Source organism: Pogoniulus pusillus, chromosome 24 (genome assembly GCF_015220805.1).
Source record: "Pogoniulus pusillus isolate bPogPus1 chromosome 24, bPogPus1.pri, whole genome shotgun sequence".
Taxonomy (NCBI): Eukaryota; Metazoa; Chordata; class Aves; order Piciformes; family Lybiidae; genus Pogoniulus; species Pogoniulus pusillus.
Window position 1 is genome coordinate 11,723,579 of NC_087287.1, and position 27,938 is coordinate 11,751,516.

Sequence of the window (27,938 nt, forward strand, 5' to 3'; positions counted from 1 at the left end):
CACCAAGTTCACCAGGAGGTGTGGTTGCTTCAGACTTTCCAGACCTGGGTCTAATCTCTGTGGAGTTACGGACTGAGATTTCCTTGTGATAAAATATATGTTGGGTTGGGCCCACGAGCACCTAGAGTTTTCTTCATTTTCAAATACATAATCTGCTCGACTGCATGCTGTTGAAGAAGCTCAAAACTACTCCTCTGCTGCACATGCCCAAACCTCAATTGCACGAAACAGTTAGGACTGTGCCAATAGATTCACTGCTCCCTAGGCTTTCCTGGCTGCAGACCAGAGCTACACTGGTACTTGAAACATTATTGCCAATTTCTCCTCAAACCCAAACAAATCAACTTTTCTTTGGAGAAATTTGTATAGATCAGTTTGGAAGTTGTTAGCTTTAATTTGTGCACCGCTTCTTAATAAAAATCTGTCTTAATATTACAAAAAAAAAAAAAACCCACACAAAAAAACCCCAACAAAAAAAACCAAGCCAACCAAAACCCAACTGCGTTCAGATCTTGGTCAAATTGACTTATTTTCACTGAAATGTATTAAAAAATCTATCAAGGAAACTTGATATTAATTTTTTAAAGCCACGTGTCTTATAGTTCCTGCCTGGAAAACCCAGGGTCTGATTTTAAAACTGTGGCTTCACGTGGGGCTGTCAGTGATCTGTTTCTGTGTGATAGAAAACCTGCTATCTATAAATGGGAAAGCAAGCATGTGTCAAAATGAGATCCACCAGAAGCCAGATTTAGGCCTAAAAAGGCAGGATGGATTAGTCTGAGCACAAGATGTGTTTAGAGGAGGAAAGGATGTAAATGAAGTTGCTAGGACAAGGGGGAAAAAAACCCAATGAAAAATGATCCAGTCATGGAACAATGTTTTAAGCTTGAAATGAGTGGAAGAGATATAGTAAGTTGCATTAACTCTTGATACAATAAACTGCTGAACACAGCAGAAATAGATCAGCAGATAATTTGATCCATTTGGAGGAGACCAACAAAAGCAGTTGGGTGAGAGAAAATTATGGGAGAGCATGGCTGTACTATGTCAGGGTATGGTGGACTAGACAGCCTGCTGGCCAATCTCCAAGTATCTGCTACCAGATACTTAGGAGGGTGCAACAGACATTCTGTATGTGAAGTGTATGATTATTTTTCTCTATTTTTACCTCTTAATTTTCAAAACACAAACAGGGAGAAAGGGTCATAGCATGCAGTATTCTTGTAGGTGAGGAGAGCCAGAATAAAGGTGTATCTGAACTGATTGGCCAAATCAGTGATCTTGCTAGAGTAGCCAAAACCAAGCTTCAATTTGACTAAAAATAGTGCTTATCTAAATTTGTCATGTATCTACTATGCCTTCCACTTCCGAAATGTTATCGCAGCTGCAGTGTCCTGCATCCTAAATTTAGAGCCATTCATCCTACTGAATTTCCCAGTAAAGTGGATGGCTGCAGTAGCTTTTTTAGAAACTAAAATATAGGGGAGGTTAAGAATAACCTCATGCAGAGCTGCCATACTGAAATACCTGTGCTCAGTGTTTGGTAGCTCTTCCTGCCTTTAGTGCAGTTCTTAAGTAATGGTCACAGTAAATGCGTAGGGATTTTACCATGTGTCAGTTGCCAGTGATGGGTCTGCTTTCTTCTAGCATACTGCCAAGCGTCCTTGACACCCACTTTGTAAAACAGTGGGTTGGACTGCAGTCTGTGAGCCACACAGCACATGGACTGTACTGACTGCTTATTGCTGTAAGGAAAATTTGCATGTGAAATGCGTGCCTAATATGCAGCAAGATGAGACCAAGGATTTTCAAAGCTTTATAGGTCCCTGGCTTTTTAAGAGCCTTCACAAGCTTGGCTGTTGATTTTGTTTTATTTTGTTTTTCTTCACAGGTACACACAGAAACAGGGTCACAAAATCTTTTTGCTTCTACTCATACACAGTTGTCAGGACAACAGCCTTTGTAATATCTAGTAGCCAATATGTTTCCATACTTTAATGCTTCCCAGAATCCCTCTGGCTAAGTTCAGATTTAAATTAAAAGTGCCTGCTATTTCTTAGTTTCTGTTGTAAAATGGTTGCAAACTCCTCCTTTGTAGTGTCTAATCAAAATGTAAGAGATTAAATAAGACTGTTGACAGAATAGGTGTGTAAGCCTTTACATTTAGACTAAGCCTTTATGTTCAGATTAGTTAAAAGGTTGCTCATCAGCTGATAGCAGAGTTCTTGATACATCCTGAATTCCTGTTAGAGCTCGTAAAATGCTTATGAAATGATGAGGTTTTCCTAATGTTTTGCCAGTTCTTTCCTGATTGTCACCTTAAAAATTTGGTAGTGTTCTGAAGGAGGTTAAAGTATGAGTTCATAGAAGAAAGTTGCTTTTTCATATCTGACCAAGCATGTAGAAATCTTGAAGGGAATTTTAGATGAAAAGTAAAGCTACCAATTTCCCATAATCTGTATAACTATTTCCCTTTTATAATCTCTGTCAACAGTAAGAATCAAGTTCTTAAGCTGGATTCCTAAGGTGACTTAAATGTAAAAATCCTATGAATGGTACAGGGATGGGGAAAAAAAAAAGAAAAAGGTATTTTCTGACAGTTTGGACATCAAAATGCAGCTCCTCGTGGTGGCCTAGCCAAAGCAGTCTTTAGACTCAGCCCTGTGAACAGTGCTCAAAGTGGATTTCATGCTTGCACGTCCTCCTTTGTGTTGGTGAAAAGAGAGGCTCCTGCCCAATGCGGGGTGGAGGGATGCAGATGCCGTTCCCAAAGTGGGTTGGCTGCGAGACTGTCGCTGTCCCCGCACTGCCTGCTCTCAGAGAGAGACAATTTTGTTGTCATCTGCAATTTCTATGCTTTTCAGAGCACTACAAATCCCCTGTAGAAAAGTCGTCATGAAAGTCAATTTTACAGGCAACAGCCGTAAGAGCTCGCAGGCAGGTTGCTATTTTTGTCAGCCAGAATTGTGTCGTTTATTTGTGGACTCTTTTTAGGATGCAGACTTTGTTACTCATTTTTAACGTTTTTTCAGTTACCACAAAAGAAAGAAAGGGAGAGCTGGACTGAGCATCCTTCCTAGCAAGTAATGAATTTTGCACCTTAGGCCAAGTTGTTCTCATAAAAACTGGATTTAATGGTGATTTGTTTTCTGAGGGGCCAGATGGGTTTGATGCCTATTTGAAGTTTGTCATTATCTTCTAAATCTCCAGGTGTAACCTCTGACCCTTCTCCTAGGCATCTCTTTGCTGACAAACCTGAAATCCCAGTCGTTAGCTCCTCACTCCGGTTGTTTTCAATTCTAATTCCTTAGCTTTCGAGTAAGACAGTAAAACCTAGGTCCGGTTTGCTGTTTTTTGTTGAGAAGGGCACTCTGCCATTTTCCAACAATTTGGCATTCTTGGTGAGTTCTGTTTTGTAATCACCCAGGCCAGCACTCTGGAAAACAGATTTGGTCATTTGTTTCTTAAAAAGCAACTCAATTTCTCACTACAATTACTTCAAGCAGTTCTGTGGCAGTTTCACAGCTATGGCAATCATTAGGAATGTTCATTATTTCGTTCTTTATTGTACTTGCATTTAGTCAGACATTAAATACACATCACTCTCTGAAACTCTGCAGCTCTCTTTGTGCATTGTGTGACCCCATACCTGGACCTTTAATCAGGCTGTGGGAGTGCTCTTGTATCGCACTTCCTGAGATGAAGAATAGGGCTCTGTAGGAGAAAGTGACTCAGGATCAAAGATTAATAATCACCCTTTCGTCGTTGCTTTTGTCATTTGTCCATTTCAGAATAAAAGGCATAGGATTTGAGAGGAGGGAAGGTGGAGTTTCAGGCACCGTGATTTAGTCCTTACTGTATTTTTAGATTTCTTTAAGTATTTTAGTCAAAAAGCCAGAGGGTTTTAGAATAAGAACCGTGGAATGTCTGCTTACAACAGGCTCAGAGGTAGAAGTCTGGTTTCAACAGTAATGTTCCTGCTCCTAAAGGAACTTTTGCAAAGGTTTGGAGTGGGGTTTGGTTCAGATTTCTCAACAGTTATTATTTGCTATTAGAGCAGCTACAGGTCCCAGTTGAGATCAGAGCTTCCTTTTGCTAAGTAGTTCATATAAATTAAGAGAGTGATCTACAGTATGAAGAAGGACAGAACGAGAGTGCAAGAAAGGAAATGTGATCTTCCTTTGTATATTTGTAAGATGACAACAGAGTCTGCAAGTTTATGAAGTATTTGGGAACTGAAGTCAAATGTCTCCAAGTGGATATTCAATCACAAGATATCCTTCCTTTGGTTTTTGTATTTACTGCATGGTTGGGATGAGAATAGAGTGAAATAAACTCTGAAACTGCTCTGGATGTGCTTTGCTGCTCTTTCTTGAGCTTCCTTCTGTATATGCTTTTCTTTGCCCTTGGTTCTTGTTCCTGTAGATTGAAGTTTTCTGTGCTGCAAAACTGTAGTGCTGCAGTAACAAAGAAAGATGTTCTGAACAATGACAAGGGAGAGATAAAGCTCTGTGCCTCCCCTTTCACTCTGCCAGAAGTCATCATTTTTGTCTACAAGTAAAATGTAAACCTGTGGAAGGGGAGTTATCAATATTCGGTTTCTCCTGTGTTACAGTAGTTCTTAGAATAATTTTGGCTGTCAGCTTTGTGGGATGTATGTCTGAATTGGATCCTGATAGTTTTAATGCTTTATTAGGCATTTCATACTTTTCTTGTCCCCTCCACATTTTTTATTTGGTGGTCTTGAGCCTTGTGATTAGAACAGACTGACAGATTGTTGTCTGAAAATGAAATGCTTCTAGTTCTCACCAGAGTGGCTAGGCTCTTGAGTGTGCAAAACAAGGGCTTGGAAAACAAAGCTCAGGAAACAAAGAATCCCAGATATTTGGCTGTTTGTTTATTAAAATATTTCTAAACTATTATTGTTGGGCTTTAGGGCCTGCTCAAAGTTTGACTGTGCAGGTTGGCAGTATTGCATTGTATATCTTGTCTCAAAGCAATGCCTGAAAGTACAGTGATGTGTATGCTGGGTTGTGACCCCTTTGCATCACGATAACATTGGGGGCAGGAAGCAGGCTTTGGGCTTCAGTGATAAATGCCCTTGACACAGAGTGTTCCACCACAGGGCACTCAGCTTCTTTCAGCAGCTCATCCTTCGTGCAGCAAGCCCAGGCGGGGTGGGAGGAGTAGGAGATGTTAGGAGCAAGCAGCAGCCTAGCTGTGGGATCTTCGCTTTACTATGCGCAACTGATATAGCCAAACTGCAAATTACATCAGCCCTAGGGGGTGAAACTTTGGCTAGAGCAGACCACAGTGTTTGTATGAAAGTGAGGGAAAGCTGTGAATGGAGTGTGTTCAGGCTGTGTGTGTGCCTTGCCAAGGCAGTGAAAATGTATTTTTTTTCTAGTTTTCTTTTTAGTTGGGTAAAAAAGGCAACCTCAGGCAAATGGTTTCTTTTTCCATTCATCTAACATACATGTTTTAAGACTTAATCCTGTGGGAAGCTTTTCCTGCCTTAATAATGTCTCCTTTATTGTTGTCTTGCCTTGTGTGTCCTCTGTCACAGTGTGCCAGGAAAATGGCAATTGAGGCATGAGTCACCTCACAGATATCAGTGGAAATTATGTTCATGCATCAGAGAGAAAACTTCAGAATGTTAGAAAGAAAGATATTCTTGATCTGCAGTGCATAAAAGGTGCATTGTATTTAATTTATGTGGTTATCTCGCACTGTCCTCACTGTATCAGTGAGGGATAAACCCTTCATCCTAATTTGCCAGATTAAACCCACAGTAGCTGTGCTCAAAGCATGCAAAACTTGACTTGCTGTGTGTGTCTCCATTAGCAGAGGTTATAATCTACTGTTTATGATAGGAGCTAGAGGATAACAGCCTTGCAACAGGGGAACTCTGCTTAGAAAAACTTGAGAAAGTAGTAGTCTTTTCTGGTTCCATGCAGTGTTAGTGAGCACACCGATTGAATCCCATGCAGGCCAGCAGCTAAACTGACTGACTTCACTAAAGTGACTTGGATAAGCAGAAGCAGCAGGCAGGATCCGGTTGCTGACCTTGGAGCTGATTGGTATGGGAACTATGCAGTCATCTCAGAAAGTGCCCAAGAACCCAAAAGGAATTCACACCATGAAGCAGGAAGATCTTGGAGGCACATTTTGTTGTAGCCATGAGTAGGTTTATCAGCTGTATCATTGCCCATCCTTCTAGTTCTATGTATATACTCCAAACCCAGGCTGCACATTACCTCTTCCTCTGGCTTGGTGACAGTCTCTTCAGTTAGAGACCATGGAAATGGCATCTTCTGAACAGGATACCTTGGCAGGTCCCATTCCCTTTGCCAGGGGTTTGAAGGAGAAGCAGTCTACCTGCCTGCCTTCCACAACATTCAGTGGTCTGTACTGGTAGTGTCTTCTTCAGTGTGATGCACTAGGCTTTGCAAGGAGTGCATGTGCTGGACGACAACTCCATGCTGCACAGGGAGAAGAATTCAGCAGATGGAGAGCTGAGGACTTCAGACACGGCAGCATCAGGACAGCTGCCCCAGAGTGGTCTCCTTCCTAACCCCGGGGCCAGGAATCTTTGACTTGTTGTAGATGCAGGTAAGTCACAGACTCACAGAATGTCAGGTGCTGGAAGTGACTTTGAAAGATCTAGTGCAACCCCCCTGCTAGAGCAGGATCACTTTGACCAGATCACACAGGAATGTGTCCAGGTGGGTTTTGAATATCTCCAGAGAGGGAGATTCCACAATCCCCTTGGGCAGCCTGTTCCAGTGTTCTTTCACCCCCACAGTGAAAAAATTCCTCCTCACATTGACATGAAACTTCTGTGCTTCAACTTCCACCCATTGCCCTGTCTCCTGCCACTGGGCATCACTGAGAAGAGCCTGGCTCCATCCTCCTGGCATTCACCCTCTACATATTTATAAACATTGATGAGGTCACCTCTCAGTCTGCTCTTCTCCAAGTCACATCTATAGAATGAGCTTTGATAGTGTGTTTTGAAGAGGGATGGACTTCAGTGGGCTCCTGAAGTGATAGCACAAGTCCACATGCAAGACAGATACACTGTTACCTACACAGCATGTTTCACTGAGAGAGGGATATTTTTCTGGTGATGACATGAGCCCTTTTACCAGGAGATATGCATGTACACTGGAAGTGTCTTGCTGTGACAATCTCCTGGATGAGTGAAGTGGTTCTGTTGTACAGAAAACCCTGAACCTCCTTGCCACACAGCATGAAATACTCTGTTCTTCCAGAAACATTTCAATACCTAATTCTGCAGAGCAGCTCTCAGCTGTGGGGCTCTGATCTCACCTCTCCCTTTCTTAGAGAAGGCACTGGGGGACTTCCATCTGTATCAGACTTGCTTCAGGAAGGCAGAATTACTGTTGGCCATGGCAAACTTTGCAGACTTGTGACTTTAGGACACTAGTTCATGGGTAGCTGCTTAAAGCCTCTGACAAAAAGCTGTTGTCCAGGGTTGATATGTAATGGTAAGGCTGGACTACAGGCTTTAGCTCCACATGGGTGTTCCAGGGTTCATAGAATCAACCAGGTTGGAAGAGACCTCCAAGATCATCCAGCCCAATCCAGTCATCTAGCCCTATCCAGTCATCTAGACCATGGCACTAAATGCCTCATCCACTCTTTTCTTCAACACCTCCAGGGATGGTGACTCCACCACCTCCCTGGGCAGCCCATTCCAATGCCAATCACTCTCTCTGGGATGAACTTCCTCCTAACATCCAGCCTGTACTTCCCCCGGCACAACTTGAGACTGTTTCCCCTTGTTCTATTGCTGGTTGCCTGGGAGAAGAGACCAACCCCACCTGGCTACAACCTCCCTTCAGGTAGTTGTAGACAGCAATGAGGTCACCCCTGAGCCTCCTCTTTTCTGGGCTAAACAACCCCAGCTCCCTCAGCCTCTCCTCATAGGGCTTGTGTTCCAGACCTTTCACCAGCTTCATCGCCCTTCTCTGGACATGTTCTAGCACCTCAACATCTCTCTTGAATTGAAGAGCCCAGAACTAGACACGTTGCATACTGCTACTTTACATTATTCGACACAAGGTCCAGTGGTGCAGTAAATGCATGTTCTTTAGTCATCTGTACGCCAGGTTTGCTCCCATGAAGACCATTTTCCTTTGGCTTGTTGGCACTTCAAAACCCAGTTGTTATAGGGAAAGAGGATGTAAAAATTCAAACTAGGAGCAAATCAGGCTTTCTGGTCTCTATAAGGGTCAGTGTGTTCCTTTAAAAACAGATATTGTGAACTTCAGGCATAGGAAACTGGGACAAATGCCAGTACAGGATAGAATGAAGATGAATGTAGGCAGCTCCTAGGCAAGCTTTCCACGTTTCCGTTACAGGATGTCAATATGCTAAGATTATTTATGAATTTACATAGGATATTATTATCAAGCCTGCCAATAAAGGCTCTCCTTTCTAAGCTGAACTGTAGCAGTTCTTATGTTTCAGTGTGAGGCTTGTCCTGCACAGAGCTGCTACTGTGCTGAGCACTGTTCACGTGAAGAGAATACATTTCTGAAGGGATTATGCTGAAATTGCCCAACTTGTTTCCCTTTGGGCTTAAGCTAGATTTAAATTTTGGCTCGTGGATGTTAAAAACAAACACTGATTTGCTGAATTACTTCCTGTTCCCAGGAAATGTTTTGGTTTTTTTTTAATACAGATGAAATTCTTTTAAAGCTCTTGGTCACACCCCTAAATAATAAGGGTGAGCTCCTAGGAACAGAGGGAAATCTGCCACTTTAGGACAAATATTAGCACCTTATACATACCTTGCCCCAGTTTTTGGCGGATGCTCCAGTTTCTCCACTGTAGCCAATTATGTTTGAAACTAGCAGTTTGTCCCAGTTTCACTAAAATAACACATGACATTTATGCAGTGCCTATTATCTCAAGTTCTCCCAGCATTTTACAAATGACAAAAATACCTGTACAAGCCAGTGGGAGATGGAGATGGCAATCAAAAATGGAATGGCAAGGACAATAAAACCAATAAGAAAAAACAAAGTACAGTACTTGGAACTGTTAGGATTAACGAGTAAGTTTGAATCTACTTTTACAAGGTCTGAGATCAAATACTGAGTCAAAGTCTGTAAGAGCAGACAATGTTTGGATTCTTTCTTTACATTTCTGTCAGAAACACCTTTGATTTCAAGACAAAACACCTGATGAGCCTTGCCAGGATTCCCTGTGGATTTCTGTTATGTCCCCTAGTAAAAATCCATTGTTCTAATGCTTCTTAACTATGGCATTTCTTCACTTTTGGTCAATTTTATCAGCCAAATAAGAAAACTGCTGTTCTGTCTTTATTTGGCAGACTCTGTCTGCCAAATGCAGGTTCCTCACACATTAATTAAAGATTATTTCCTGCTTTGCCTGGAGTTCCATGGTAATAATGCCATATTTTTCAGAATTCTTGCATTCCCTTCTCAGTGAAGCTCTGCTGAGCAAAAAAAAACCCAAAAGCTTGTGATAAGTGTATTTTTGACTCAGTGCTATTCAACACAATGCAGTTCCATTTCTTATTTTCTGTGTTCCTTGGTGAGAAAGGATTATACTTAATCCTCTCAACAGCCTTGTATCTGGGATGTGCTGGCATCTTTTCCATGTGCTGTGCTCTGTCAATTATTACATAGGCTATTAGAGAGATGTCTGTAGGCTACTTCAAATTGTTGAGCTGGCAAATGTTTATTCCAAGTGGCTTTCGATTCCCAAGAAAATTCCAGGGGGATCTGAATTGGTCCTTTGCTGTTTGACTTGCATGTTAATTTTCTGTTGTGGTTTCTTTGGCAAGGACATACTAAATATTTATGTCAATTAAACTGTTAGATAAAAAATGCCACCACATGCAAATCAAAGTGTTTTGCAAAGCAGTTTTAGTAAATCACAAACAAACTTCACAAATAATACCCAGTGTAACCATTCTTTTATAGCTAAATTTCTCTCCTACCCACACAGGAACAGTGTTATCCCACTTCAGAGACACTAGCAATTGCAGGTGGCCTTATTGCAGCTATAAAAGCTGCATCTCATTCTTTTCAACTCGAGGTTTGAAATGTTGTTCAGCAGAAATGGTACAATAAGTTGCAGAAGGCCAGCAAGGAAGTGGGTTCCCTTCCCAGTGGAAACAGCAGAAATATGGCTTGTTTCACAGTGGGAAAATTCGCCTCACTTTGCAGAGTTTCCCAAATCTCCACACGGGTTTTTATGGCATGGGAAATTATTGCTTCTTAGCATGAATCCATTATTTTCTTCCCAGTTCCATGTCCAGGCCTGTAGAATACAGTTAGAGCTCAGCAAATGCTGCACTGCTCTTTCCTTGCAATCTGTCAGATGCCTCTTCCTAACAAGACCAGGTTGATGATCATAGAATCATAGAATCAACCAGGTTGGAAGAGACATCCAAGATCATCCAGTCCAACCTAGCACCCAGCCCTAGCCAATCAACTACACCATGGCACTAAGTGCCTCATCCAGGCTTTTCTTGAAGACCTCCAGGGACGGTGCCTCCACCACCTCCCTGGGCAGCCCATTCCAATGCCAATCACTCTCTCTGTGAAGAACTTCTTCCTAACATCCAGCCTAGACCTACCCCGGCACAACTTGAGACTGTGTCCCCTTGTTCTATTGCTGGTTGCCTGGGAGAAGAGACCACCCCCCACCTGGCTACAACCTCCCTTCAGGTAGTTGTAGACAGTAATAAGATCACACCCCTGAGCCTCCTCCTCTCCAGGCTAAACAACCCCAGCTCCCTCAGCCTCTCCTCATAGATGTACTTTATGCAGAACAATCCACTTATTTCATCTTGATTCTTAAGTTCTGCATTGTGCTGTGGGTCCTGATTCCCAAGAAAACCTGGTTGAAGTGGACCCCCACTGAATAGGTTTTGATAGATTTCAAAGAGTGGTGATCAATAGTGCTAAGTCCATCTGGAGAGCTGTAACTAGTGGAGTCCTGCAGGGATCAGTGCTGGATCTGGTGCTGTTCAGTATCTTCATCAATGACACTGATGAGGAGAAAAACAGACAGAGTCTGCTCAGCAAGTTTGCTGATGACACCAAACTGGGAGGGTTGGCTGATACAGCTTGCTTTGCAATATTTTCTTATTCTCTGAGGCAGGGGAGACATTCCGTGGCAGTGACTGCCCTGGGCTCTGCTGGAACGTGCACTTTTCTGTGGACTTCAGCAGTCCAGACGTGGAAGCCACAAAGGAGCACATGAGTTGGCTAATGTGTAACTAGCTGCTTTTTGCTGTTGTTCTTTTTGAAGCTCAGATAGGTTTTCTGCTGAACTTCAGTGCTTTCATTTTGTTTCTTACTTATAACTGGATCATTGCATCCAACCTACTGCTATCACAGGTACAAGTACATTCAGTCTCTTTCCTAAGTTGCAGTTACTTCTAATGGAATACTGTTATAAGGCCTGCATCTCTCACCAGTTTGTCTGCACTGGTGCTGCCAGGATAGCAGGGAAACAAACTGAAGATGCAGCATGTGACGGAGAGAAGTTTTTCTTCTGGGCTTACTTCACTGAAAGCCATTCCCTAAGTCAACAATCCATTCCCTGGTTTTGCCAATGTAGCTATAAATGATAAGGTGTGGGGTTTTTCCATGTTCTTACCTGATGCACTGTATCATCACAGCTCTGTAGAATAGACTGAACCTTATCTGCAGGTAGCAATTGTACCATTCTGCAACTGCATTGTTTTTGGAAGCTGTGTCAAGGTACGGATCAAGTGTGAAGGCAGGATTTACTTCAGGTCATCTGTGGGGAGGAAAGGGATAAGAGAGGAGAGAGTTTAGGTCACAGGCAAGTGGAATGAGAGAGGAATGTCTGAGTGCCTCAGGTTGCCTGCAGGGACTGAGAAATGTCACACAAGGGGCCTGGGGAAAGAACAGCAGGGGGGTTTTCACACTCAGGTAAAACAGAGATGCTGTGTAGTCCCCCAGATCTTTTCCCCACTCTAATGTGGTAGACATAAGCACATTGACCAAATGGGACTGGTGACAAGCTGTAACTGTGCCCTTAGCTTGTTTCAGCTATAGATTGCACTGCTGCCATTACAGGATCCTCCTCAGTTGCATGTCTTTGCTCTTAGAAACAACATCTGAGTTTTTAGACTGATAAAATAATCTGATGTGTCCATGGCAGGATGATGGCACTTCACCAAATAAGTTGCTAAATGAATTTAGTGACATTGATCTTTCTGTATGTGAACAAAACCTTAGTAAATGTTCAAACTAAAAATTTCTAGAAAACATTGACTATGACCCTTGGTTTGCATCTGATTTTTCTTGTTCCTTGAAAAAGCTTTTCAGAGCTCACTGTTGCAGGGAATGTGAAAGCAGGAAGTTGATCAACAGCAGTCTTCTCACATTGATTTGCTGCCTCCTTCAGTGACAGCTACTTTCAGTGACTTTTCCTGCAGGAGCTCAGAAGCAGGTAGGAATGACATTCTGGCACAGGCAAATGTCAAAACAAAAGGATTTTCAAACTGTAGAACAAATTCAGGACTTGTAAAACTAACAAAATTTAAAGAATGTTGAAAAGCTGCCTAAATCCTCCAAGGAAGGAGCTGCATTTCTCATTCTGTTCCACCTGACCTGTCTGAAAGCATTTTTCTCACTTTTCCCTATGTTCTAGCTCTTTGCACTCAGGTCATGAGGCCTCCTTTTGTGAGACATGACTGCAGACTTCTGCATGTATGCAAAAAAAAATCCCTTGAGAAACACAGAATCCCACTGGGGCATCAGAGGAACATCAGGGTGCTGACATTTGTGTTGGCAAGAATCTGAATAACTTCACAAGTAGAACAAGAATAAAAATGTATAATGGTCCAACTGCAAAAACCAGTAATTCCAAGAGGAAATCATTAGACATGACCTTCTTACAAACAGGAATTAATAACATGTAATCTTAAGCTAAACCACATGGTAATTAACTTAAGGCCTCTTTCTGGTAGATGCTGGTTTCTATAAATATGATCTGCCTACACAGTACTGGTAAGGAAACTGATAGCTTCTTAAATTCCAGTCCTTTCCCCCACACACCACTTTTTTGGAATTTTTTTTTTAATGTTCCTTCCCAAGAGAATGCAGTCTCCACACTGACCCTTTGTAATTAGATTACTCAACACTGGTCAGGCCACACCTTGAGTACTGTGTCCAGTTCTGGGCCACTCAATTCAAGAGAGATGTTGAGGTGCTGGAACACGTCCACAGAAGGGCGATGAAGCTGGTGAAAGGTCTGGAACACAACCCCTATGAGGAGAGGCTGAGAGAGCTGGGGATGTGCAGCCTGCAGAAGAGGAGGCTCAGGGGTGACCTCATTGCTGTCTGTAACTACCTGAAGGGAGGTTGTAGCCAGGTGGGGTTGGTCTCTTCTCCCAGTCAACCAGCAACAGAACAAGGGGAAACAGTCTCAAGTTGTGCTGGGGGAAGTATAGGCTGGATGTTAGGAAAAAGTTCTTCCCAGAGAGAGTGATTGGCATTGGAATGGGCTGCCCAGGGAGGTGGTGGAGGCACCATTCCTGGAGGTGTTGAAGAAAAGAGTGGATGAGGCATTTAGTGCCATGGTCTAGATGACTGGATAGGGATGGGTGATAGGTTGGACTGGATGATCTTGGAGGTCTTTTTCAGCCTGGTTGACTCTATGATTTTAGCCAAACTAGTTAGCTTGTCTAGCTGATGTGGAAAAATGACAGTTAACTGCAAAGTTGGCTATTTAATAAAAAGACTGTAACAATAGCCTTTTTTTTTTTTTGGTTATTTGGGGGGGAGGCTGTTGTTGTTTTGTTTTTTGTTGGTTTGGGGGTTTTTTGTTGGTACTTTGGCATTGGTGCATCAAATAGAAACTCACATGTCCCAAAATGCGGTCAAAGCCATGTATGAAGAAAGGAAGAGTCACTGTAAAAGTGGCCACCATTTGCAGGTGTGGGGGAGATGAACACGTGGGCAGAAAGGTATGAGAAATTAAAAGCTAAGGTTTTGCTTTTCCTGACTTCTCATTTATTGTGCACAGCAAGCTGTAAAAATAGAGGGCTTGGGCTTGGGCTCTAGTTAGTTAACATGGGAAAAAGAGCTATTTAATTTCACAGTACTTATTGTTCTTGATGTTTCTCTTTTCATACTAAAACTTGGTCTTATAAAGTCTTGGATTTCCTCTAGAATTAGTGTTATGTCAGTTTTTACAATGAGTGATAATGCAGCTATTGTAGTGCATGAAGGATGAAAATAAATGTAGAGTTTAGGAGCATTACCATTTTGGAAATCTCCTATTTTTCAAACAGACATGCAACTGGTTAAAAAGGCACTACAGCATCTCTAGCAGATGTGATGGTGTTGCAACAATGGGCAAGGGAATCACATCATCAAGTGGAGAGCACATGGAAATATGAGATCATCTTGTTTGCCATTTCTGCTTACAGAAGCCCTTTGTATGTCATGCACTTTCACAAATCTGTATCTCAGAGAGCTGATCTTCCAAGGAGAGAGGTGGCTATGCAAAGAATAACACTTGACTACAACAGGGTGCCAGGGTGGTAGAGGCAGGTTGAAAGAGCTCAACTCTCCCAATGTTCCAGCACACTCTTCTTGATGTTGGTGCTGGTGATTTAAGCGCACATGGGACATGGAAAGAGATTTGAAGCCATGTCAGGAAGGTGATGTTGTTCAGAGATGAAGAGCTCATTCCAAAGGGAATGCTATGGCTACTTAATCTTGTTTATTTCTTCTTTGCGAAGTTCTTAGAGATATGGTACAGGATTGCCCCATGTGGAGAAAATACAGGTGAAATGGAATGAAAACAAGAGAAGAGTTAAACAACTTCCTTTCTCTCTGCACTTTGGAGGAGATTCAGTGGGAGGGAAGCACGCTTAGCCTCTCAACTGGACAGGACATTAACAGGGGGCTTTCCTAGCTGGTGAAGTAATACACCCTTCAAATGCACATGTTGATGAGCTTTAGTGGCTTTATTGAACCAGTAATCTACACTACTTCATTCTTTGTAAATGGTATAGTGTTTTGCATTGAGAGAGTGCATTTCAGCCAGAGCTTTACAAATACTCATTAAGCCCTGAAACACTGCTCTGGAATAGATGAATAAATTATATGGGGAAAGTGATCATTAGAAACCCTCTTGTTTTGTCGAACGGTGTACAGTTTTCATGTAACCAAGGACTTAAGTGCAGCAAGTCCTTGACACCTATTTTCACTTTCCTATATGAATATTCATTTGGATTAAGTTAACATTTCATCCCCACATCTTATCAGAATTAAAATTCGTCCTTCTCTAATGGAAACAGCGCTGTTTCACTGCTACAGACAATGGTTGGCACCAAATAAAAACGTTCCAAAGCTATGGTTAGAATTCAGTGGTTAATCAGATGCGGATAGTAAACACTCATGGTTTCCTTTACATCCATGAGGCAACACAAAAGACAGTTGATATATGGCTAGTTTAAGGTTCCTTCTTGACATTCCAGCTACACTGGGCTTTGTCTATATACCAATATACAGTCTGTCATTGTATGTTGCTGTACTTTGAGTTGTATTTCTGTCCCCTAATGCAAAGTGGTTGTGCAGTGAATTCTATTACAGATGTATCATAAATACATATATATCTGGCTATATCTTACACTTGGCTAGTGCTTTATTTTGTTTTTAGAATCCCTCTAGAAAGTTACAACCAAAAGAAGAGATGCTTGTGGGGACATATGGTGGTTTGCTAAATGGTTTATTTTAAAAATCCACTTTGCTAATCTCCAGATGTTTAGTCTGAGTGCTCATTGTTAAAAAAAATAAATAAAGGCCACAGTGGTGTAGCTTTTGCTAATTTTCTCAGTGAAGCCATTACGTGAATGGCTGGAGTCGTTGGTGCTGCTATCAGGTTTTATTGCATCAGAACTTAGATGTTCACATAGCTGAGAGTAAAGGTCTGCGATATCTTCACACATCCTGTAACTGCTTAATGAGCTGTGTGTGCAATACCTGTTCATCTTAATCTTGATTAATGAGCAACAAAGCCATCTTAGAAAAGATCTTAGAAAACACCTAAAGCTGAGAATCACAAAGTTGTTTTCCCATGTACCAAATCAATTCTTTTCCAGAAGTTTCTATAACAGTATCATCATTGATAATACCATCAGTTGGGTTTTTTTTTAGCACTCCAGCATGTAATACTGATAAACAGTAGAATTTTTTGACATGACTTTGTCTGACTTGCTTTAGTAGCCACAACCCCAAGTGCAGGGTTAACTGGGATAATGACTTTGGGTTGAGGCACTTCTTGGAAAATTCACCAGAAAGTGGGAAAAATGGCCCGAAATGGAAACACTTCTTATCAGTTTCTGGAAATGCCTCAGTCTGCTGTAGCTACAGCTACAGCAAAACTCCACCCTCCCCTGGGAGTAGCACATTCCCTACAGATTCGCATATAATAGAAGTAGCTATGATAGTTTCTTCGTTTTCACCATGCCTCTGCCAAACCTGAGCCAGAAATGTGTCATCTAAGGAGTCATTTATGTATTTAAAAAATGAGTACTGCATTTCACTGTTGCTGTGGGACAGCTATAGCAGGAAATGAGCAAAACACCCCCATGATTACTGTTGACAGAATACAGTTCCAGTTTTATCAAGTGTGACCCCTGTGTGCTGTGTTGTTAAGGCAGCCATCAACATCTTGCTGAACGAACTACTGATTTGAAAAGAATGCAGTGCCCAAAAGAAATGTTCACTTGTTCTGCCTGAAAACCAGAACATGTGAAAGCCACCTCCTTGCCTGATACAGGAGTAATTATTGCCAAGTCTCCCAAGAACAATTAGAGTTGTGTTTTATTGAATTTTCACATTATGATTGACATTGATTAATTCAGTTTCAATATGTAAATCCATATTAGAGTCATTTATTAAGATATTGAGAAACATGATACTTCATCAAACAGTCTGTGGAAAAGCCTCTACAGCGCTAAGAAACTATGAGCATATCATTTTGCAAACTGCCTTGTTTTTGGTCTTTCTTTTTTTAAAGCAGTATTTAATCTGCTTAAGTACTATTTAAATTAGATTTTAGAGGACTCTCTAATTAAGAAGTGGGATAGAATTAATGTTTTTTTAGAGATCACACCCATTAGGTATCTAAATAATAGAAGTTATTTATAACAGTGTTTTATAATAACCTTAACAGTGTTTTACAATCTTAGAGTTTTACCTGTTAATCAATAACAATGGAGAGATGTCAATGTCTGAAAGTGAATCAGGTATAACAATATTGCAGTTTGATGAATATTGGGTTACAACTTGCTGAAATACATAACTCTCCTTAATTGCATGGTTATTTACTGATGTGAAAGGAAATCTATTTCAGGTGGCTTTCGGTGTTAGCTGTCTCATTGACAAAAGGAGTGAAGTGTGTAAGCTGTGAGGAAACCTCAGACAATTCAACAGTTTTATTTCAAATTTTAAAGCTTTTAGTCATATTACTTAAAACAGGATCTTCATTCTAAGGTGCCCATGGCTATCAGATGACAGCAAACATATTTGTGTTCACCAGCATGGAACTGACTTCAAGAGTCTTGCTTAAAACAACCCAAAATATTGATAGTCTCAGGTACATAAATGTTGAAAAAGCAAGAGTTTCTCAGTGCTGGCAGGCCTACAGTGCCCTTTGCCAAAAACCTTATGGAAAATACCCCCCAGCTGCTCATTATAAAACAATCTTAGTTAAATTTCTGGAAGTGATTCTGTAAGTGACTTTGGCACTTAATTGTTCTTTTGTATTTATCCTTTCCACGAGTAACTTGAACTTGCCACATTTCTGTGGAAAGATGTATCATGACAAAGTGTGACTATTTGCTTAGATTGTTGATTACCAAATACATCTTAGTAGAAGAACTGTAGGTGTTAGGTATATAAATTGTTGGGATTTTGTGAAATGCAAAAGTGAGAAAATGAAGAGAAGGAGCAATAGGGCTGTGTTAAATATAGTAATCATAAAAGCTTGTGTGACAGAAAATTGCAAATTGACATAGTCTTTAGGAAGTGTATTCATTCATTTTTCACTTCTGCATGCATTTTTGTGCATTTCAGGGGGCAAGCTTAACAATTCCTGGGATGCAAGTGTTTTGGGCAATAGGATATTCAGGTGAGAGAGGCAAATGCATATATTCAAGTATTAGCAACTAAAAGGCAAATCATTAAGATGTCTAAAACAGAAGGAGATTTATATGGAAAATAGAATGGTTTTGAAGATGTCTTCTGGGTTCCCAAAAGGTACTTTCAGCCTGAACACACTTCTAAACACGAACAGTGGTTTGGAAAAGAAAAACCTTGTAATTAATTTTCATGTTTCCTACTTCTTGGAGAATTCAGCATGTTTTGGAGGAAGTTTGGGTTTGTTATGCAGCTTGAGTGTTGTCTTCTCAATGTCACTTCCCCATCTGTCTTACTCAGCAGTGTTACAGTCTCTGCTGATCCATGTGTGCAACTATCAGTCAGATCATACTGCACAGTGATAGAGTGACCCTGAAAACTATCCTTGCACAGTGTCTGTCTGCCATGCTCTGTATCTTCCTCAAAGGAACTGTGGATGCAATTTGAACTTGTTCATATTCTTTCCAGTGGCCAAGAAAATTAGTAATTCCTTTTTCTATATTTGGAATTCCCTCAACAATAGATTTATTATTACTAAATCCTTCTTAATTTATCAGCTATATTTATCTTCTGGTACTCACAGAATTCTATTGTCTGATATTAGTTCCATGGAAATTTAGGGAAGCATCTCAGTCTGCTGCAAAGGAAACAGGCTCTAAAAATCTTATTTTGTCTGACATTTGCTGTCATTTTCCTCAGCATAAATTTTCTTTGCACAAAATACAAAAGATGTTTAATTTAACGACAGTGTTTATGGAAGGATAAAACAGAGCATATTAGTGGCAATACCTGATCTGTTCAAGATCTATTTGGCACTGCAAACAAATAAGTAGTAACCCTGTCCTGGAAAACATTTAGGCAAATTGTCTGCAAGATACCACCCATCTTCCAGCCTAACTTTTGTATGCATCTTATGACTCTTTCCACTCTTCCTTGTGTCTGGCTCTCCTGACTTCTGTGGATGGTGTGGTTCAACTGAAAACATTCCAGATCAGGAACAAGTGTATGCTCTATATTTAGTCATGTCATCACTAGTACTATTGTGCAAGTCGCTTATCTTTTGTCAGGGATTGTCCTTCATCTTACTGTAAATAACAAAGATCTTTAAATTCAAGTACTATGAATTAAATTTTCATGTGTTCTTTTTGTCAGCTAGATAGCCACTCAATAATGCTGTTCTCTAGCAGATATCAGGTGATATTTTTTTATGTATACCTATTACTAAAAATCTTATCATATTAAAATGGCCTCTGTTTCACAGAAATCTAGGCTAACGGACCATCTGTTCATAATTCCTGGTCTAAGACAAAATAAGTACACTTAGAATTTCCCTGACAGAAGTTTTTGCTAGACTCATCTATAGAAATTGGTAATGAAGGAATTCCATGGCATTCCTATTTAGTCTGTTTTACTGCTAATTACATTTGATAATATTTTTATGTAGCATTTATCTTCAAATTTATCTTGCCATAAGTCAAGTCCATTTTTCCTCACCCTGGAATAGATGAACGTAGAATTGATTGGTATTTATTAAACCCCATCAACTACATTGTGATTTTGAAAGAATACAGTATTTTTTTGTTATCTTGTTTCCTTTTCCTACTCCTTTCTTAGACTTGAATATTTTTAATTTCGTGTTTTCTATTTGTAAACAATTGTTGGACCTCAGACTTAAAAAAAAAACAGACCAAACCTTTCTGCAGGTTTGATCTTTATTTATAGTGTTCCTTTATCCTACAGCATGACACTGGCTCTAGCTGTGCATGGTCAGCTTTATCTTTCACATTGTGGAAGAGTCCTGTTGATGTCATTAATAATTTTATTCTGCACTGAGATTCTGACAACACTTACATATATGCTTTTCTTCTTTATAACTGCTTTTGAAGAGAAGCTACCAAAATGTGTCTCAAGTGTCTGAAGTCTCCCATTTTTGTGGGTTGAGACTTGCAGCACTTGAGAATTTCAGCATGTCATCTTGAGTTACCCAGGGAAGATGAATCCACTACCCTTACTGTGCTATTTTTGGATCATTAATAGTGTTCTCAAGATGACTCTATTCCCATGCTGTTTGGCAGTTTAACAGCAAAAGTTGTTTTCCCTAATTTGAACGAATATACTATAGCTATTCCCTAGTGAAGTTCCTCTATCACCTGAAAAAAGCATTGCAGTTTTGGAGAAGAGGCATCAGAAACTTTCCTGGATTGTGGACTTGCCTAATTTCTCCCAGTTCTCTTTCATATTTGCCCTACTGTCTGATTAATATATTATTCTACCTGTAAGAGTTACTGGTTTGATTTCTGGTCTCTTGAGCACTTCCTACTGCGAGATGGGAATCTCACTGCACAGTCTCAAGGAACAACTCAGTTCACAACCTGTATTTGTGTATAATCAGAAAAAGAATTGGGCAAACTGCACTGAAATTGTCTTGCAAATTATTCTGTCTTATGGTGAAACCTTCTGTGATTTTAGTTGTCAGATGTTCTGAGGAGACCTGGTAAGTCATGCTAGCCAGCTCTACTCAGAACAGCTTTTAAGTCATGCTGAAAGGCATATTACACCTTTTGCTTTATGGCTTATGAGCAATAAAGCTGTGATCCTGTAACCTTCTAGATACTAGATTTAATTGTGACTGATGGAAGTTATACTTTTTTTTCTCCAGTGGAGCTTCCCATATAGTGTCTCCAGTATTTTTTTCCAGATTTCTAATCCCATGTTTTGTTGAAAGTTATAGCATATAAAGGGTTGAAAAAGTGCAGGGAAACACGCAGCCCCTCCTGGGGCTGGGGTGGTGGTGTGTGTAATAAAAGTAGGGGTAAAAAGGGAAAATACTTGGATGTTGGCAGTGACAGGGTGAAGCTGGGTTGTAAGGGTAAGGGCTGAAAAGAAAGGTAAGGGATGAGGTAGAAAGGATGTTCATATTCAGTTGGTCAATTTTACCCTGGAAATAGCCAAGTTTTGATACAGATTTTGGCATACTTTAGAATATATCACTGTTCTCCCAGTGTAGAAGAAAAATTTACACAAAAAAGTACTCCCCGGGGGATGCAGACAGTGAAGCAGCACTAGTAATGCAATCATAAAACTGCCAAATGTGAGTTCAAACTTGCAGTATTTAGGGACCTTAGCACGCATCTTGAATTACCCAGCTATCTACAGAGGGAGCCTCCTAGCTTTTACAAGACCCTTCATCTTATTTAACAGTGTATTTCACTTACTTTAGCTGAGTTTGCAGTATTGTGGTGTGAAACTCCTAATTTAACCCCAAATAGTTTATCCCAGACAGTGCCTCTAGATCAATGCGTGGTATGTAACAGGAAAATATTGGCTGAGCTGAGCCAGGGAGGCTGAAACTGGAGCTTGAGAGCCAGCTGTGTGCAGAAAAGAAGAAAATGCAGTAATGAAGGAAGCCTGGAGGCATTCTTCCTTCAGGGTTCTAAATCACAAACCTACCTCCTGGTGATCACAACACACGTCAGCTTGTGAACTTTGAAATGTTTAGAGTAAGTTTTCATCTTGATCTTCATTTTAGAATAAAACTGTGCAAGTTACTGTGATAAACCAGGCCTTTTCAGTAAAGCATTTATCTGAAATCAAGAGCTATATGAGATAATGTGCTAATGTTACAGGGTTGGTGATGCACTAGCTCAAGATTTGGTCATATGCTTAAGGTGGTAAACTGAAAGAGGGAGTTTCTAACTTGATCTAATCCAAGTATTTTCACCAGAGGACCATGGGAATGACTTCCCAAGAAAGGCTGTGGAATACCCATCCTTGGAGGTTTTTAGGTCCTTTCCTGGAAAAGCCAAGCCTGAACTACCTAATCTAAATTTCATGCTGATTTTTCAGAGGCTGCACTAGATGACTCCTTTCATTGCAAGAACTGGGGATAATCAATGAAATAGGATCTGGTTTCAAAACAAACCAAAGAAGGTGATTCTTCACACAGAATTCAGGTAAGAGGAGCACCAGAAACACTCAATACTAGCTGTTTTGATAGTAGGAGCTATATAGGTTGTAGTCTGGACAACTTCGCAGAAGAGACCCATTAGAACTTACATATGGCAACAACACCTTGTTCAAGAGCCTTTTGAACTGAAGGCAAGCACTAAGTGGGGATATTAGAGTCAAGGGAAGAAGCTAGGGAGTTGCATATGATTGTGTGGTTCTTGTACTCTTTCCTGGCACCTGTTTTTGTTAAGGTCTGAAAGAGAATACTAGGGTAAACAGACATTTTGTTTGACCCAGTACAGCTGCTTTTAGGACGTGAATCCACAACACAATAATATTTAAGTTACTGTTCACTACAAGCAGAGAAGCATATCTTGTCATGGTGGTCTAGTGGTCAAAGCATGCTGAAGTGACAAGCCAGCTTCAATGAGTTCATGCAGCTGACACAGCATGAAAGACTTGCTTTGTATGTTAAAGGCAAATCAGTCTCCGCAGAGTGAGAGTTTGTCTTATGTCTTCTGTACAGATCTAAACATGCAATGACAGTAAGCAACTCGTATTTGATTTACTTTGTAATTGGATGAGAACTGACCTTATTGCAGGCTCTGTGATAACTCACATCTGATCACAGCATCACCACAATGACTTAAATTTGTTAGAGCTCCAAAGAAAAGCAGCACAACATTTTTTGCTTCATAAGTTTTTAATCAAAATTCTGACTTGGGATAAAGGACCAGAAGACATTCTCTCCTGCTTGTTGTAGATAAGCTAAAAAAATATGTGAATTGCTGGAAGATGACAATGTTGAGGAAGAATTTTTGATGTCATGGAAATGAATCTATAAAGTTAGCAATGGCTTTGCAGGTGTAACGCTCTGCTAGACTTTCACAATCTTTGCCCCAAAACACTTGATTTCAAGCCCATGCTTTATCACATGCAACTGAAATCAAACCACTTTCCAACATTTAGCCTGTAAGGTGTCCCACAGTAATGAGCATTCTTGGTCTAGTATAGTGTCATCTTCTGCAATAGTGGCCAAAAAAGGATCTCCACACAACACCATCTTGGTGCACCATACTTACGTGTTGTCTGAAGCTTCTATGAAATACTGCAAAGTCCTCTTTCTTCCCATTGCTGCTGCTGCTGCTTTTCTTGCCTTCTTTGTTCTGATGAAGTCTTTTGGTTATTTGGAAGAAGAAAGGGCACACATGTATCATCTACCCTGTGAAGCAGCACTCTTCCTTATATGTCCTCCCTACTGCATCAGTTTGCGCTCTGTCCTATGGCCATGCCCTCGGCTCCTCTCTTTTTTCTCTCATCCACCTCCAATCAAATTCAGCTACCCTTTTCTACCCCTCAGGCAGCCTGTCTTTCCCCTGTTTAACACTCTCCTTCAATCTTGAGCTACCAAACATCCCTTTTTCTGGCTTTTTTATCTTTGGTCCTCTGTGGAGAGAGAAAGTGCTCTGCTGTGTGGCAGCCCTTGACTGTCACACCCACTCTGTCCCTAAATCACATTCTCCAGTGACTGCAGTTGCCTGGAGCACCTAACCCCGTCCTTAGCTGTAGCTTTCCGGTGTACCAGCAGTAGCTGAGAACGTAGTCAGGGGTCAGAGGTGGGAGGGAGCACTGAGTAACTCGTATTCATCGTGCAGGCTCTCTCCTTACCGCTCCCTCCTTTTCTAGGTCATTGATGACTATACGATTGGCACAGGTCCCTGCGGTACCGGTGACAGCTCAACTCTGTCAACTGACTGTTACTGACTCCCTGCTATCTTTTAACCTCGCAGCGATCGTCCCCTGCACCCGAATTTTAAAGTCCCCGTGGCCTTTCTTTTCTCACCTTCGGAGGCCGGTGCGAGTGTTTCCCCGGATGCGATGGGAGTCAAGTGCGATCACACCTGTGCTCACCCGCCTCTGTGACGCGTTTTGGGCGGCAGCCAAGACTCCGAGACGGGGGCAGGACACTCATCCAGCCTCTTCTCTGAGGATGCGCTCCCTGTCTGCCAGAGCCTGGGGGCTGCTCTTGCCCCCGCGGCACGCTGCTAGTTGCTGGGGTGACACCCCTGCGGCCGCCGCGCTGTTCTGAGGCTCGAGGGTGACAGAGGGCGGCTCCCCTGGGCCCTGAAGGGACGCAGTAGGAGCCCGCGCGGGGCAGCGGCGGACAAAGGCGGCCGCCGCCACCTCCGGCTCCCGCGGACTCCCCGCCGCTGCCCTGGGACAGGCGCTGCAGCCTGAGGGCGGGAGGTGTCGCCCCGCACCCGCGCCGGGAAGCCGCGCCGCTGGCGACCGCGGTGGCGCTGCCGAGCAGAGCCGGGCAGAGCCGGGCGCCGAGCGCCGGCCGATCGCCCGCCCGCACCCCCTCCCCGGCCGGCTGGCTGGCTGGCTGCGCGCACGGCGAACATGGCGGCGGCGGTGGGGCGGGACACTCTACCTGAGCACTGGTCCTACGGCGTCTGCAGGGACGGCCGAGTCTTCTTCATCGAGTAAGGGGGCGCCGGCGGGCGGGGACACCGGGGGAAGGGGTGCACGGGCGGAGGGTGGCCCCGCTCCTGCCGCTGCTCGCTTCTGTCTCTCCCCGCCGACCGCACGCAGTCACTAACAGGTGCATGTTTCCGCTTCTCCCTCCCAGTGACCTGACCCGCACCACCACTTGGCTGCATCCTCGCACCGGGGAGCCCGTCAACTCCGGCCACATGATCCGCTCAGGTGGGTGCCTGAGGGCGGCCCCCCCGCCTTGCGCTCGCCCCGCGCACCGTTAGCAGCAGCTGCGTTACCCCTCCTCACCCCCTCCCCCAGCGGCCGCTGGAAGCAGTTCGGAGGCGCGGGCGAAGTTCTTACTTTTCCTTCCCTGCTTTCTTTCTCTCCCTCTGCTCCTGCCCTGCAGACTTGCCCCGCGGCTGGGAGGAGGGATTCTCGGAGGAGGGCGCCAGCTACTTCATCGAGTGAGTACAGCCCTCGGCGCGGCCCCGGCCCGCCCGCCCGCCTCTGGCGGGAGCTGGAGTGGTGAGGGGTCGCCGGGCCGTATCAACCTCCTTTTCTCCTTTCTTACCAACTCGGCACGTCCGCCCATTTTATTTAACGATCAACGCGGGGTACAGTGACAGGGGGGAGTGCGGTCTCAGCAGCGGATGGGGAAAGTTGGCGGCAGGGCGGGATACAGGTCCCCCCGCCCGCCGCGCTCTCGGCGGCTAGCAACAGGTTTCCCTGAGGCGGCTCTTCAGCCCTCGTTGAGGTTCCCTTCCCGCTTCCTGGTATTTAAAGTGCGGTTTGTGGCAGGTGGAGCGTTGCATGGTCAACGCCGGTCAGGGTCGTTGAAGGTGAATGGGTGTTTTTTTCATTGTAAATCGCTGGCGGCCGTGAAGGCAGCACTAGGGAGTGTCCGGCCGAAGGCTCTCGGTTGTGGCTTCCTGTGGACGAGCCGAACGGACGAGTTCGCCTTGCCTGGGTCGGTGGTAGCTGCTGAATCTTTTATGTACTGCATGCCGCTTGGAGAGCAGCAAAAAACTTGAGCTGTGCGGCCTGTTAAGTCGCTTTTCATTCTGTGAGATTTAAGCACGTTGCAGTTAAATAGCGTAATTAAAAGATCTTCCTTCAAACGTTATGTATGTGAGGCTGTTGCAAATGTAAACATTAATGTAAAAACAGAGTTGTGCGTCCCATAGGATACTGCATTTTCCTTTGGAGGTCCGAAAGCATCACAAACTTAGTGAAACCAACAGAAGAAAATTGGAGAATGCTGGATTTGGGTGGTTAACCCAGGTCATTTGACACAGTCTCCTGTCGTTGCTGACAACTGCATTACAGGTGTCTAGTTTTGAAATACCTTTGACAAAATTGAGGCATTTAGTGAGGATCAAACTTGAGAATGATACTGGGCCAGGAGAAGGAGAAGTTGACTGAAAGCATCATAAATGCCTTGCATGGTAGGATGTTCGTTAAGTAAAATTCCAGATGATCCTAGAATGTCTTTTTTTTCCTTACAATGGTGGAGAAAGCCCATCAGTCTATATGTGGCCAAGCCAGAATTACTTAGAGTGCTGGACTGGGTAGTTAGTTTAGCCCTCAACAGATGATAACAGCAAGGCATTGCAGAGCAGCTGAATTCTGCCACACTTGAACTGGTCCCAGTGCACTGAAAGAAAGGCATAAAAGTTCTTCTGGTTACACAGGTGACTGTTAGAACTCGAAAAAATAACTGCAGTTTAGTGTGAACAGGTCTTTTACACAGATACATAAACACAAATGTTGTTCTTTGCAGGAGTGCATCTGTGTGGCTTTCTGTCTTTCTGGAAGCTTAGTGGTGCAATTTAAGAACAGTCTGGATTCCTTTTCCCAGCTGTTATATTTGGAAGAGCATTCTTGTGTCTTGTTTGCCAGGCAATTACAAAGCTTTTAATTTCTGATCCATTAAATTATAGTTGTGTGCAATGCATTGCCATAATTTGTGCTAATAGCATTCTTTACCTTGATCTGGGAATGCTGCAGGAAATGGAATCTGCATTAGAGTGTGTTTTACAGAGCAGGTGGATAAACTAAAAACATTTTTAAGCCAGGCAAAGTTCTGCAAGGAGTGGCTGCAATTTCTGGAAATATATCTCTTCAGCTGCACTGCTTCACACCAGAGATTCACCTCATATCGTGTCCTCTTCAGCAGTGATACATTCCCCAGCACTGCTTTAGCCTCTCTATTTTCAGCTCAGAAGGTTCCTGAGCCAAGTGGAATTTCATCTATGAACACATTGAGCTCCCCTTGTGCTCATGTAAACACCAGCATCCTTAGATGAGGATTTCCATACCTCACTGCTCTGTGCATTCTGCCTATACTGCTTCCATGTGATGAATTCTCAGCTTATAGAAAAGGTTACTGGTCCCTGAAGGCATGATTTCCATTTTCTGGCATCCCAGATCACAAAACTCAGGAGGTCTCCTATGTAACTGTCCAGTTCTCTTTTACTGGTAGTGGTTTGCTATCTGGTGTCATCCACAGAAATTTCCTGAGTATATTGTCACTTCTTGACTACTAATTTATTGAGAAGTGTTAGGAGGAATGCTTTGAGTAAGCTCTCTGTGATAATTTCTACTGTTAATACAACTTGCAGTAGTTTTCCTCTTTGGTCAATTTCTTTGCCTCTTGTAACTCTTCTCTTAAATATTATGTAAGTATTTTATAATGAAAGTAGAGTATTACTAGGATTTCTACTTAAAACAATCCAGGAATCAATGTCAAACACTATTTAAATGTATATAAGCTAACTCAACATTTCTGGTACAACAGTCATCAAAATATTAGATAAAACATTGCATGTGAGTTGCCTTTGACTTAAGAATCCTATATCCATTTACTTCCATGTTTTTATTACTTCAGTACTATGGACAACTTTGAAACATCATATAGTAAACCAAACGTTTATAACCTGTTCAGGCTTTTACCTGGTAAGCTTTTCTCCCCTTTCCACGTACTGGGAGATTGAAAACTTCCCACAACTCCACTCCTATTGGACAAAAGCTTTCCAAATTCATGTGCTCTGCTTCATAACATTTTTATGTGTTGGTGCCATTTTACAGTTAAGCAGTTGTCCTTTAGTTTTTATTTCTTCCCTTTGGTTATTTACTCAAGATGTTTGTTTGAAATCACATCCCCTCTTAGTCTTGTTTTGGTCAATTAAATAAGGTGAATTCTTTACCCAGCCTCTTAAAAAGGACTCTCCATCTGGTTGATTATGCTGGAGTTCTTATCTGCACCTCTTGCAATATGGACTCATCTTTGTTGCAAGTGAGGGAACAGAATGATAT

At 42.3% G+C, this 27,938-nt stretch overlaps 1 protein-coding gene and 1 long non-coding RNA gene across 12 annotated transcripts in view; one reads left to right on the forward strand and one right to left on the reverse strand.

Moving 5' to 3' along the window:
* Nucleotides 1-1,860: 1,860 nt before the first annotated feature.
* LOC135186159 (uncharacterized) lies at nt 1,861-24,079 on the reverse strand. Of its 3 annotated transcripts, none has more exons than XR_010306736.1 (4): nt 23,986-24,079; nt 23,225-23,318; nt 11,668-11,811; nt 1,861-3,436 (listed from the first exon to the last, which is right to left on the reverse strand). It is a non-coding gene; the product is annotated as an uncharacterized LOC135186159 (long non-coding RNA). The 3 variants fall into 3 exon arrangements; XR_010306734.1 differs by lacking the exon at nt 1,861-3,436 and adding an exon at nt 7,087-10,320; XR_010306735.1 differs by lacking the exon at nt 1,861-3,436 and adding an exon at nt 10,670-11,053.
* An 87-nt stretch (nt 24,080-24,166) lies between these two features.
* Nucleotides 24,167-27,938, forward strand: part of PLEKHA7 (pleckstrin homology domain containing A7) — a 137,233-nt gene continuing 133,461 nt past the window's right edge. For all 9 annotated transcript variants that reach the window (XM_064163613.1, XM_064163617.1, XM_064163614.1 and 6 more), the window contains exons 1-3: nt 24,167-24,628; nt 24,775-24,851; nt 25,030-25,087. In XM_064163613.1, coding sequence (XP_064019683.1) covers nt 24,546-24,628; nt 24,775-24,851; nt 25,030-25,087 — 218 coding nt within the window. In that variant the 5' untranslated portion in view covers nt 24,167-24,545. The remainder of the gene's footprint in view (nt 24,629-24,774; nt 24,852-25,029; nt 25,088-27,938) is intronic.